The 13,452-nt window shown below is 34.9% G+C and overlaps 1 protein-coding gene across 2 annotated transcripts in view; it reads left to right on the top strand.

Moving 5' to 3' along the window:
• The window catches only part of LOC127934750 (protein unc-13 homolog C-like), a 130,011-nt gene that overhangs the window by 40,117 nt on the left and 76,442 nt on the right, over positions 1 to 13,452 (top strand). For both annotated transcript variants that reach the window (XM_052532322.1, XM_052532323.1), the window contains exons 10-14: positions 236 to 405; positions 1,502 to 1,617; positions 2,744 to 2,907; positions 8,148 to 8,301; positions 9,383 to 9,451. In XM_052532322.1, coding sequence (XP_052388282.1) covers positions 236 to 405; positions 1,502 to 1,617; positions 2,744 to 2,907; positions 8,148 to 8,301; positions 9,383 to 9,451 — 673 coding nt within the window. The remainder of the gene's footprint in view (positions 1 to 235; positions 406 to 1,501; positions 1,618 to 2,743; positions 2,908 to 8,147; positions 8,302 to 9,382; positions 9,452 to 13,452) is intronic.

Genomic DNA, 13,452 nt, shown 5'->3' with positions numbered 1-13,452 from the left:
GAACAATATTTGTACCAGAAAAATACAGTATAGTGTAGCTCTATAATCTCACATGAAATTACTTATATTATTTTGATGAGTTGGTAATAAAGAAACATATGGTGCCATGACTTATTGATCAGATTATTTTTTCACATTGTATAAGGAATTGTAGGACAAAGATACTTGTGTAACGTTGCTTTCTCTCTCTCTCTCTCTCTCTCTCTCTCTCTGTCTGTCTGTCTGTGTCTGTCAGTGAGTGTCATAACGCTACAGACCGTATAAAGGTGCGCGTGTGGGATGAAGACGATGACATAAAGTCCAGAGTGAAGCAGCACTTTAAGAAGGAATCGGATGATTTCTTGGGTCAGACCATCATCGAGGTGCGGATGCTGAGCGGGGAGATGGACGTCTGGTATAATCTTGGTATGTTATGTGCCTCATTCTTCATGAACCTCAAAAAAGTCATTCCATGTCATTCCAAACCTTTATGACATTTTTTTTCGCCTTAAGATGAACTGAGATACTCATGCTGTTCTGTCAAGGTCATATTTTATCCACAAATAAACAAAAATAGAATAAATTAATAAAATTATACAATTATTCACACTGTGTTCTCATTACTCCAATGCGAAGAAAACTTAATATATATATATATATATATATATATATATATATATATATATATGTGTGTGTGTGTGTGTGTGTGTGTGTGTGTGTGTGTGTGTGTGTGTGTGTGTGTGTGTGCGTGTATACATAGTATTTTGTGTTATTTGTATTGAAGTATTTTTATTTTTTTTTAAATTGCATCTATGTGTATATGTGAGTATATTTTGGCTTGTTTTATTTTTTATAATTTTATTTATTTATTTTTATGCTTCGTTTACTTTTTTCTCTTTGTTAATTGTATTTCTTAATCATCTGATTTGGTGAATTTATTTATTTTATTTATTTTTTTGTATGTCAAAGCACTGAATAGCAATTATTAATTAAATGTGCTACAGTATATAAATAAACTTAACTTGCCATTATATAATGTATTATTGTGTTGTTATTATTATTAATTTAAAAATATATTATTTTACATTACTTTTTATTTCTTATATTAATTTAAGCAAGAAATATTTATATTTATATGTAAATAAATGTATAAACAATGAGAATTGTTAATTAAAAATAAATTACCAAGTTTAAAAATTGTTCATGCAAAGATGTCTCATAATAGGATGCAGTGTAAACTAATCTTTTGATTTGGGGGTGAAATGAGACTCTCTTTGCATTCCTTTGTGAGATTTACAAATAGTGCCTCCAAAAAATTGAAAGAAGCACCATATTTCTGTGCTCATGACTGAAATTTGACATTTTGACATTGTCCAGCTGTCTGGCTGTAAACAGATGTGATTTAGTGCAGGTGAGGAGGAACATCCTACACTTCCAGCGCTGCCCAATATCTCTTTTTATTTCCATTTCTTCTTGTCTTTTCTATCTTCCGTTCACACGCTCGCGTTCATTCTCCCTGCAGAGAAGCGGACGGATAAGTCGATGGTTTCGGGGGCCATCAGGCTGAAGATCAGCGTTGAGATGAAGGGAGAAGAGAAGGTGGCTCCTCCTCACGGACAGTACACATGTTTACACGAGGTACATCAAATACACTGCAGACACTGCCTTCCTGATCACAGTTTTGTCTTGCTTTAAATATATAGACATCAAAAAACTCACTTAGATGCACTTTATATGTATATGCTGTTCGTTTGATGTATGTTTTTTCTTATGCAGTGACCTGTATATTGCTTGTAAGGTGACCTTGGGTGTCCTGAAAGGCGCCATGAAATAAAATGCATTATTATTATTATTATTATTATTATTATTATTATTATTATTATTATTATTATTATTATTATTATTATTATCATTATTATTAAATATTGTTATTATTTTAAAATATTGTTAGTCTCTGCTTGCCACAACAGAAAAAAAAAAAATATATATTTATATAATATATAAATTTATTTTAAGAATGTTTAGATATTTTTTACTGTATCTTTACTGTTTATTTTATTTTAAAATATTTATATGCTTTAAAAAAGTTTTTTTGTAATTAAAATCCATACAAGGAATATATTAAGTGCCTCAAAATGCCTAATTTTTATATTTAATAAAAGTGATATTTAGATTTAGTCATGCCATTACATATATTATTGTATCAATTGTTATATTATATTTAATCAAATATATTGTATATTCAGAAAAGTGATAATTAGACATTGTGATGTCACTACATATATTATATTACTGGGTTAATGCATATTATATTTTATATTAGATTTGATTATATTCAATAAAATGTATTTTATATTTAATGAAATTACTTTAATATAAAGTCATGTCATTGCATATAAATTATATTACTGGATCTTGACTCCACATTAACAACAATATAGTTTATATAGAAATTTCAATATGGCCACCACATCTGCCAAAACTCCACATGCATTTGTGTTGCATTATGAGTTGTGTTTCAGAATCCATCGACGTGTGAAATCGATCATGTGTGGCTGGAAGGGTTTGTGTTGAAGTGTTTGTACTGTAGTGTTGTGGCATTTTTGTCGGTGTGATGACAGTAGGTTGGCACCCCGAAATGTTGACCTTTCCAGGCTGGCTGTGCTGTTGATGTTCCTCGACATCTACTCCATATCAGTGCTGTTACAGTTCATGCGATTGAAATCCCCTGAACGGCTTCCCGCTTCTGTTGATTTCTGTGCAGAATCTCTTCCACTACCTGACGGAGTTGAAGAACAACGGAGTCGTGAAGATCCCAGAGGTCAAAGGTGACGATGCCTGGAAGGTTTACTTCGATGACGTGTCGCAGGAGATCGTGGACGAGTTTGCCATGCGCTTCGGTGTGGAGTCCATCTATCAGGCAATGACGTGAGTTTCTGATGTTTCATCTGCTTTTTAACAGAGATTGTGAGTCAGTCAGTGAACAGAAAGCAGTCGATGGCTCACCCTGCGTTTGCTGTTAAAAGACGAGTCCTGGCGTTTTTCACCATTGAGGCTAAATGTGCTCCAGCAGGAATTTACGAAGCCTTATTTCGTGTCTACAAGTCTGTCAATGACTTACTCTCATGCATGCATACATGATGGTTTCATAAATCACAATCTTCAGCTTGCCAATGAAAACCTCTCAGGTACAGCACACGCTCTCTCTTTCTCTCTTTAGGTCGTTTGCACCTTTAATTAATTTGGGCCCCTGCTCTAAGGGCCCTTACCCTCGTAATTGCATCTGAAGTTTATGTCCCCTCTCTCTCCGTCTCACGCACTCTTTCTTTTTTTCTCATTCTCATTCTCGTTTCTATCAGGTGATCTTTCTATCTTTAGTGAAGTATTGCATTGCTGTGTAAGAAACAAGAAAATCATGCATTAAAACGCTGCAGCCTTTGTCATAATTGTGTGCAGGTATAATAGCATTCATTTTTTGGGGTTAGTAAGATTTTTTTTATGTTTATTTGATCAAAAATACAGTAAAAACAGTGAAATATTATTCCAATTGAAACAACTGTTTTTTATTTGAATAAATAGTAAACAGTAATTTATTCCTGTGATCAAAGCTGTATTTTCAGCATCATTCCTCCAGTTTTCAGTGTCACATGATCTTCAGAAATCAGAATAATATGCTGATTTGCATTTCTGATTGTTATTAATGTTGACAACAGCTGCTTCATATTTTTGATATTTTTGAGATACATTTTACTGTTCAGGATTCTTTGATGAAGAGAAAGTTCAAAAGAACAGCATTTGTTTGAAATAGAAATCTTTTGTAACGTTATGAACATCTTTACTGTACATTTTTATCAATCAAATGTATCTTTGCTTTAAAAAAATACAAATAAATAAAATAAAATGGATTATTTATTTACCTCTCATGTCAGGTCATGTGACCTCACAAAAGGAAAAGATTTGAGCAGAAAATAAAATCGGATGTTCAGCTTTGACTGTTGTTCCCCTCGTGTTTCAGCAGAGCCTCTAAACGCAGACTGCTCAGGTTTAGATGATTGTAATGCATAAAGTAGCTCTAACTTGACACTGAAATTTCATATTGCATGCAAACAATACACCTGCTTTGCACACTTTAAACAGACTTTAAAGCAAGGGCCAGAATTTACTTTTTTCGCCACTGCTGCCAACTGTGGATGATTTGAAATAAATTACCGGTCATAAAAATGCATTATTTATGCATTATTCTTTCACTGAAAATATATTTCCAGTGCCCTACACTATGAGGTCATTTAGACGAGATCCTTTAGCTGTTGTTCACATCTTAATGTCATTGCATCTTATGCAAGATGAGGTCATCTTTGCTCATTACGTGAAAATGCACCTGGCATGTGAGAACGCTTGATTTTCTTCCTCGTGTTTTTGTTTTGTTCTATAATGTAAGGAATATTGCACATTTTCATTCTGGAAAAATTAACTTTCGAAGGGTAAAAAAAAAAACTTTAGGCATCCTACAGTTTCCACTGTACATCATGACAGAATTTCTTTAGTAGACAGTATTTCTTTACAGATTTTATGATTATTGCAGTTTCTAAGAAAGTTTCATTTTGGCACTTGGTGAGATCCTGAATATTTCTTGTTGTTCCAGAGAAATATCAGGGTTCATCTTTGACTCATAAAGCATCTGTTGATATGTTTTTCTGTTTTAGGATAATGGATATTGATTAATTGAATAAATGATAGTCTTCCAGCAATAAGCGTTTGGTACTGACCCTCTGAATCAGACTTTTTTATACACTCTATACGGAAATCACACAGCACTAGTGATCCACACAGATCAAGTGTTCTGCTGTGATTATGTATGAGAAATTGCAATGAACCTACTAAAGTTGATGCATATGTTTTTTGCATATGCATGTGATCACATCTTTAAATCTGTTGGATGATGTGTGGAAATTATCCTCCATCCTGAAGCTTCAAGTTTGATGCTCACGTTTGTACCCATGACCTTTCCTCAGCCCTGTAATCATAAACAAAGTCATGTGACCCGTCCCTAATGTTATTAGAGATGCAGCCCATATTTTGTACCATTCAGCATTTTTTAATGCTGAAGGGGGAATAATGATTTCAGGGTGAAATCTTCAGTCATCAGCAGCATGATGGTTCACAGGTTTACAGAACGATTCACAAATGATCTCCAGCCTGTTGAGAGCTTGAAGATTAAAGATGAGTCTTAGTTTCCTTTCAGAAAATTATTTTATTTTATTTTATTTTATTTTATTTTATTTTATTTTATTTTATTTTATTTTATTTTATTTATTTATTTATTTTATTTTATTTTTCATTTTATTATATTTTTATTTTTATTTTTATTTTATATATATATATATATATATATATATATATATATATATATATATATATATATATATATATATATATATATATATATCATTTTTTACAGTAAGCTGTATTATTTATTCATTTTATAAATAAATCATGTACTTTATTATTATGTATTTATGTATGTATGTAATTATAATTTATTTCAACAGGACTCTGTTTTTAGGAATATGAATCATACAAATTCTGATTTATTCTTAATGATTTTGGTGCCTTAACCATTATATTATTATTATATTATTTTACATACTGAAAACAGTGATCTCTGGAGTTATGATTTCTCATGATTTCTCATTTCTCTGGAATATGCAGACTATTTCCAGATGATATCACAGATATTTACGTTGCGTGGGAATTTAACCCTGTTTTGGAGGGAGATGTTAAAGAGGACAGCAGCAAGACAAGGATTTTATAAATGAGGAAAGACCGACTGGTTATAGGCTGAATGGAAAGCAAGCTGTTACCAGGCAACAGCAAGTCAACACCCTCCATCAGATATCATTTGTCCTGATTTAGCCATCAGCATCTTTCAGTCATGTCTGAAACAAGAGGGAATATGGAGAGAAGAATGGATAACTCTTCACCTTTACTTGGAGGCACAATAACTCTTGTGAGTCTTGATGGCCTGTTTGGGCTCAGAGGTCACACTATCAGAACTATTGAGGTCCAAATCAATGTCTGCAGGGACTAATGTACAGTCTCACTTCATTACGGCCCACAGCTTCTGCTCACAGACTTTCTAGTTCCAATTAGTAGAAAAATTCAAGGAGAGAGGAAGAGGAGGATGTCAAAGTGTGGTTTCAGTCTGTGGGTTTAAGTGGGCGTGGCTTTGATAATAAGGTTATTTTGAAGTGGGCGTGGCTTTGATAAGAATGTTTGGTTTTTTAAGTGGGCGTGGCTTTGATAAGAAGGTTTGTTTAAGTGGGTGTGACTATGAACTGTGGGTTTGTTTATGTGGGCGTGGCTTCAAATAGTGTGTTTGCTTACATTGGTGGAGCTTACATAATCGCACCAGAACACTTGATCTGTATGGATCACTAGTGCTGCATGATTTCTGTATAGAGTGTGTACAGCTAATCTTTGAGGTCAGTTCTCCTGATTCAGTGGGTCAGTACTGAAAGCTCATTGATGTAGGTTGGTTTAAGTGGGCGTGGCTTCAGTCAGTGGCTAGGTTTTTAAGTGGGTGTGGCTTCATACTGTGGTTTGCTTAAGTGGGTTAGGCTTTAATCAGTGGGTTGGATTTAAGTGGGTGTGCCTTCAAACCGTGGTTTGGCTTAAGTGGGAGAGGCTTCAAACTGTGGGCAGTCTTTAGTGTTTGTGGCTTAAAACCATTGATTTAAGCAGGTTTGACTAGTTAGTGGGTTGATTTAAGTGGGCATGGCTTCAATCAGTGGGATGGTTTAACAGGGTGTGGCTTCAATTAGTTGGTTGTTTAAGTGGGTGTGGCTTCAATCATTGGGATTTTTAGTGATAAATATTTGATAAAAATAATAGGTAAAATTTAATAGCCTGAATGCACTGTAAGTCGCTTTGGATAAAAGCGTCTGCTAAATGCATACATTTAATTTAATTTAATGTTTAAATTTAGTTTAATTTTTTATTTAATTTTAAATTTATAGTGGTGTGTCACCAATAAAAAATGCCGTTTTAGTAATATTGTAATATTTTATTTTGAAATAGCTTTTTTTTTTGTATTTTATATCATATTTAATTTTAATTTTATCTTAAGTTGTTTTTAATGTACTTCTATCATTTTGCATTTCTTTTAACCAAATATTTTATATAGCTTATTAATTTATTTTAGTTTTAGTAATCGCAGTACTTCAGCTTATTTCAGCTGGTTGCTTTATGTTTTTTTTTTTATTCAAGTTTTTTTCAAATAATATATTTTTATCATTTTATTTCCATTTTTTTCTTTAGTATATATCTTGAACTTGTGGTCTGTGTGCAGTTGAATCATTTGTCATTCAAGTCATTTGACAGTAATTCATTCTAGAATTTGTGTTTGTTTGCTACCTTATTTAGCCATTGTAAATTATTTATATTCATAACAAGAGGAGAAAGAGAAAAATGTGTTTATATGGATAATTTGTTTGTTAAAAAAATATCAAATAGCACTGTATTATATGTAAGTGTGAGTGTGCAGTATACATGTTAGATGCTGTATTTAACTTAGTGTGTGTGTGTGTAAGCCCTGCAGGCCTGCTGCTATTTTTAGTCGATGTGTCTTTTCTTTCTTCTCCTATCTCTCTTTCTCTCTTATATCTTTCTTTAATGAATCTCCTCTAACAGTGGCTGTCATTACAGGCCAATTTCCTGCACTGCCCTGCGGCTCGAAACACGACAGATCTGTGTTGCGCTGTCTGTGAATTTTGACAATATAAGAAGGATCGGGCAGCTCATTTCCTGTGTGCATATCTCAAATAATTGTTTACATGTGTGACACGTCCATAGTTTTTTCATTATGATAAGGATGCTACAATTCCCTGGTAAAATGTTCAGAAATGTTTATTTTAAGTTTGTGCTTTGCAAAGTCATGTTTCTTATCAGTATTTCCAGTTATAATATTTCTGCGCAGTACAGAAGTTGTCTATGGTGCATTGAGGAAATGTATTTGGTTTCTATTCACTTTTTGTTGTTGTTTTAATGTTTTTGCTCAAGGGAAGTAAAATTACAGGAATCTGATGTGAAATATACATTGTTTTAGGTGTTCAGCCACACATCAGTGTGTTTATGACTGAATCTAACATCTGTTTCTCTCTCTCTTTCAGGCACTTTTCGTGTCTCTCATCAAAGTACATGTGTCCCGGCGTACCCGCTGTGATGAGTAACCTACTTGCCAACATTAATGCCTATTTCGCTCACACAACAACGGCGAACACCAACATCTCGGCCTCCGACCGATTTGCAGCATCCAACTTTGGGGTTTGTCGGTCTCACTGCTGATAGATAGATAGATAGATAGATAGATAGATAGATAGATAGATAGATAGATAAATAGATGGATGGATGGATGGATGGATGGATGGATGGATGGATGGATGGATGGATGGATGGATGGACTTTTGGATTTGGATTTTTGATTAGATGGACTGATTATTAGGCTTGGGTATCGAGTATCGAGTATCAAGTATCGAGTATCGAGTATCGAGTATCGATTGGAACCGGGACTAGCTTTGCGATTTTCCCGGAATCGTTCAAAAGTTTAAATTTCGATTCCTAGTCTCGATTCCTAGTCCGCCAACCGGAAGAAGAAGAAACCGCTGAACACCAACAAAAAAACGCAGACGGAATCGTTTAATCCAGTCACAAAAACGGAATTTACAGTTTAACACGGAATGTCACAGAATTTGCCAAATTTTGAATGAATTAATCAAAAGTTGGTCATTGCACTTACATCAAATAGTGATATGGACTAGTATCTGTAAATATTAAGCCGGAAATTTCTATTTAGATGTGAATCCTGCATGTTCTGCGTGTCTGTGTTAATGAATGGCGCAAGAGCGCATCTTCATTCATCACACACACGGAAGCACGCGTGACACTCGGAGTGATTTCAGAGTCTGTCGTCTCTCTAAATAAGTAAAAGAAAAAAGTAAAAAGTGCATAGAATTAAAATTGATTTAAAAGGTCTGACTATTTCCTTCAGAAAGACCGTTGGTTAGCTAGATAATTTAAAATATCCTAAACTTTTTTTGACCCTGCCTCTTAAAAGAATCAGAATCAAGAATCGTTAGGAACCGGAATCGAAACTGATTATTGAATGAAAGGATGTATGAATGGCTGATTGCATGAATGATATGGCATTGATTATTAAATAAATAGATAAAAGCATTGAAGAACAAGCTGATGAATGAATGAATGAATGGATGGATGAATGAACAGAATTACTGATGCATGAGTGAACGAATGGATGATATGTGGCTGATTTCATGGATGCTCAAATGAATAGATGGATGACAGGATGCAGAACTGATCTGTTTTTGTGACTTTGTTTCTTGTATAGAGAGAGAAGTTTGTCAAACTCTTGGATCAGCTTCACAACTCTTTGAGGATCGACCTCTCCAAGTATCGGGTGAGTTAAAGCACACGTAAAGTTAAAGCATACTGTATCTCTTTTAGAGATATCAGAAAGAAAAACACTGAGCCATTGAGATAATTTAACCTCTCCATCACTTTTAGTGGTCCCCTACCTTAATTCACAATGATATTCAAATGCTTTACGAGTTCTTCACAGAACAGAAGGTGCATTTATTCACACGATTTGAGGAAGATTGTTCTCGACTCGCACTGCCCTTCTTGCTTTTATACAAATTGCAATGTTTGTCTAAATGCGTAACGAGAGAATCATTTCTGTCAGAGAGAAGCTTCTTCTGAAAGGTCGCTTTTGCAGTCAGATCGTGTATGACTCTCTCGAAGACATGTGGTCTGTCTGTATTTCAGTGTGAGAGCTGGAAAGCATTGACAGGGTGCTCACACACACACACACACACACACACACACACACTCGACTGCCAGCCATCCAGTGAGTTCAGTGGCCGTTACCTGCTCCTCTCCGGCCGTCAGCTTCCAGGCAACACGTCCTGACAGTAATACACTCCGGATCTGCTGAGCTCTGTGGATTTGACTGTAATGAAATTCTGAAGCAAAGTGAGTTTGGTTTCTCGTACGGCTCGTGTGGATTTGGCCGAGGCAGGTTTAGTTCTTCCAGGGCACTTTAACGCCTCTGCTTTATTAGATAAATTTCCACCACTTGCGGCTGTGTTGTCTGTGTTCAATAAACCTCAGGCAGATTCATATCCTCACCACTTGTACAAGATAATACGTTTCTCCAGACGTCTGGAAATCACACTGAACTCCGAAAAACGCTGGATGCTTTCTGCTCAATCTGGCCCCGTTCCACATGCTTTCAAAACAACAACTCTATCACAGCCAAAAATAGAACTGAAGAGCACAGAACTGCCTAAAGTTAAAGTGCAACTTTTGATTTCAGATAGACGGATAAAATAAACGAAGTTTCAAAACAAATATCATACACTACCGTCCAAAAATGTGGAAATTTTTAAAGTTTTAGAAGTCTCTTCTGCTTAACAAGGCTGCATTTATTTGCTTAAAAATACAGTAAAAATTGTAAATATTTTTACAATTTATGAATATACAGTAAAATTTATTTTTCTGTAATGCAAAGCTAATTTTCGGTATCAATACTCTAGTCTTCAGTGTCACTCGATCCTTCAGAAATCATTTTAACCCCTTTGCGTGCAAACATCGCTGACGGCCCCAGTTTATTATTGTTTCACTTTCACAGCACATTAAACATCACTGTCTTACTTCATCTGGACAAACTGTGCATCAATGGAAAGTTTAAAGACTCAAGCTTCGATATTTGACCAATATTTTGATAAAACATTGTTGCAGTGACAGATATTTAGTGATTTATGTCAGGAGTGCAAAATAATAAATCCGTATTATGCCAAATTTTGAATAGAAATTCACAACTCACTCCTATTCAGTCACGTCAAGAGCGGTTTATTTGTGTTCACATAGACTCACTGAACAGCGTCAATAAGGATTTATAGACCAAAGATGCATATCTGCGGAGATATATGGATATATTTACTGATGTTTACTTCATATTTCTTCAGACAGAATCGTCATTTCTATTCATTTTCCACGGATTTACGCGATCAGATGATAAACAGCCTCTCCCAGCGATCTGTGTGTGCGTGCAGTAGTCACAGCTCGTGCGGTGTGTGACTCCGACTCTGATTGGGTCTTTCAAACGTCAATCTTAGAGTTTCATATCTGGACACCGCCCCATCGTGTCACATGCTTCCTGCAAACTTCCTGGTAGTTATCTGGCCAAAACAACACTGAAACACCTCTGTACACACAAAATATCCGAATAATAAACCCGCGATTACGATAGTAAAGCTTGGTATGAGAATTTCTTGAGATCTGGGGCGTTTTTATAAAAAAAATCGAAAATGTACATCGGAAATGCTAACTTGTGCAGCGATGAAAAAGGCTACAAATAACATATTTTTACAACAGTAAACGACCAAATTCCACCCCTGATCGCTAAAGGAAGTTATTATAAACACTCGATCGGGGTTTAAGTGAGTTTTGAGTAAAAGTGTACTAATAATTTCATAAATTGTCAGATGTAGCTTGATGCTAACGTTAGCACCAATGCTACTAATAGCAGGTGCTTTTCTTCTTCATAATGCATTTTTGTCTCAATAATTCACGTAAGGTCGTAAGAAAATATTTTGTTGTATTTTTATAGTAAGACTTTTGATAAATAAGGGCTAAATGCAAAGAGAGACTGAAGTGAGATCGCTGCTTTGTTGCTTTGTAAAGCCTGAAAAACCACAATCAAGGCTAATAAAGGTGGAATAAAAACAAAAGAATAATGATAAAAGAATAATGCGGATAATGTGTCATACCTGGCGGAGGTGTGAAAGACTCGTTTGGTGAGAACAATACAATCATGAAACGGGCAGTTTTCACAGCCAAACACACATATAAAACACACATCAGTGTTTACATGTGAGATCTTACAGAGATGACAAGGGCCATAAATCAATCTGATTAGCCTTCTCTAAAAACACACATGACATGGCCTTAGAAAATATTTCATAAAATTCACAGTTTTACAGATTCGATTATGAAATTTTTTATGAAGTCTTGGAAGACTTGTGGCCTTAGCTACACTGTGTTTTCAAACTCATTTCCTACATCAACATTTTTTTAAATACATTTAAAACATATGTTTTTAATATTTTTATTTTTGTTTTTATGTTTGAGCTTATATATCTCTATTATCATAACAGTCTGAGTGACTCTGATTCCTGAACAGTAAACTTTAAAGTGTCAGCTTTGTGAACAAAGGTTGATTATGTATCTAGTCAGAAAGAATCATGAGCAGAAACCTTTTTATTTTGGGTATGTAATTTCGGTCTCCATGCCAAAAAAGGGGGGTTACTAGTAAGGGGTTAATTTAAGTTAAGGTTTTTATTTTATTTTATAAAATTTTCATGCAATAACTAAAAAAATATATATATTTTTTAATTTTAAATACCTGTAGCCCAACCTTATGTTCATAAGTATATCTTTGCTTTTCTGGCGTTTCACATCACTCAAGAGTTTCTGCATGCTTGTTCATAACCTCAAATGTTATATATACAACAGGCTGTAAAAATTGTGCTTTAATATATATATATGTATATTCTCTGAGAGCAAGTGTGATGTTTGAATTTATCTTGTTTTAAGGATGTTATGAAAGGAAAACAAGACCAAAATCCAACCCAAAAATACTGTGTGAAGTGACCTGCGGCAGCAGAGGGAGGGATGGGGAATCAAAGCGACTGTGAAAACAGCCTAAATTGATTTGCACGAGTCTCTGTTTTTGGTGTCTGTTGTTGACAAACCGCTCCAGCCCTCCATTACTCGCTCTGAATAATTAGAGAGCTGCGGTGAAACACCAGCCAAGAATTACAGCAGCGTCTATAAATCTGGCATCGATAAATGTGCCGTAAGCGTCTCTTAGACCGCAGGAGTCTCTCCTCACTTTTACAAAACTATTACATAACCATCCTGACACATTCTACCCTGTTTCTCCGAGCGTGTCTTTTGCACACATGCACACGTGTGCGGCATCATGCTTCCTCTTCCTCTCATGCTTACCCTGTAAATATATTGTGTACCTTCATGCAAGAACAAGCAGGCTGATAGCTTTACAGCCCTACAACACATTTTCTCTGTCTGTTGCTGGCTTGGCTCGGGCTGCTAAATCATGATATATTTTGTCATTGGTGCTCATGACGATGGAACAGGTTTCTGTTATTAATATTGCTGCATAGTGCATTCTACATAACGCTGCAGGGTCAATGAAAATGACTCATGGTGACATGTTTTTATCCATTCGTCTCTGCCAAACCTCCTCAACCAGAGTAAATGGCCATTTGAAATATTAGCAGGTGAAACACCCACCATATAGATATGTATCTTATAATATTTCAGAGGAAATCTCAGACTTTCTTCAAATGCAAATTGTTTTTATGTTGATTATAA

This window comes from Carassius gibelio, chromosome A18, assembly GCF_023724105.1.
Source record: "Carassius gibelio isolate Cgi1373 ecotype wild population from Czech Republic chromosome A18, carGib1.2-hapl.c, whole genome shotgun sequence".
Taxonomy (NCBI): domain Eukaryota; kingdom Metazoa; phylum Chordata; class Actinopteri; order Cypriniformes; family Cyprinidae; genus Carassius; species Carassius gibelio.
Note: the sequence above shows the minus strand (reverse complement) of the source record. Positions and strands in the feature narration are given on the sequence as shown.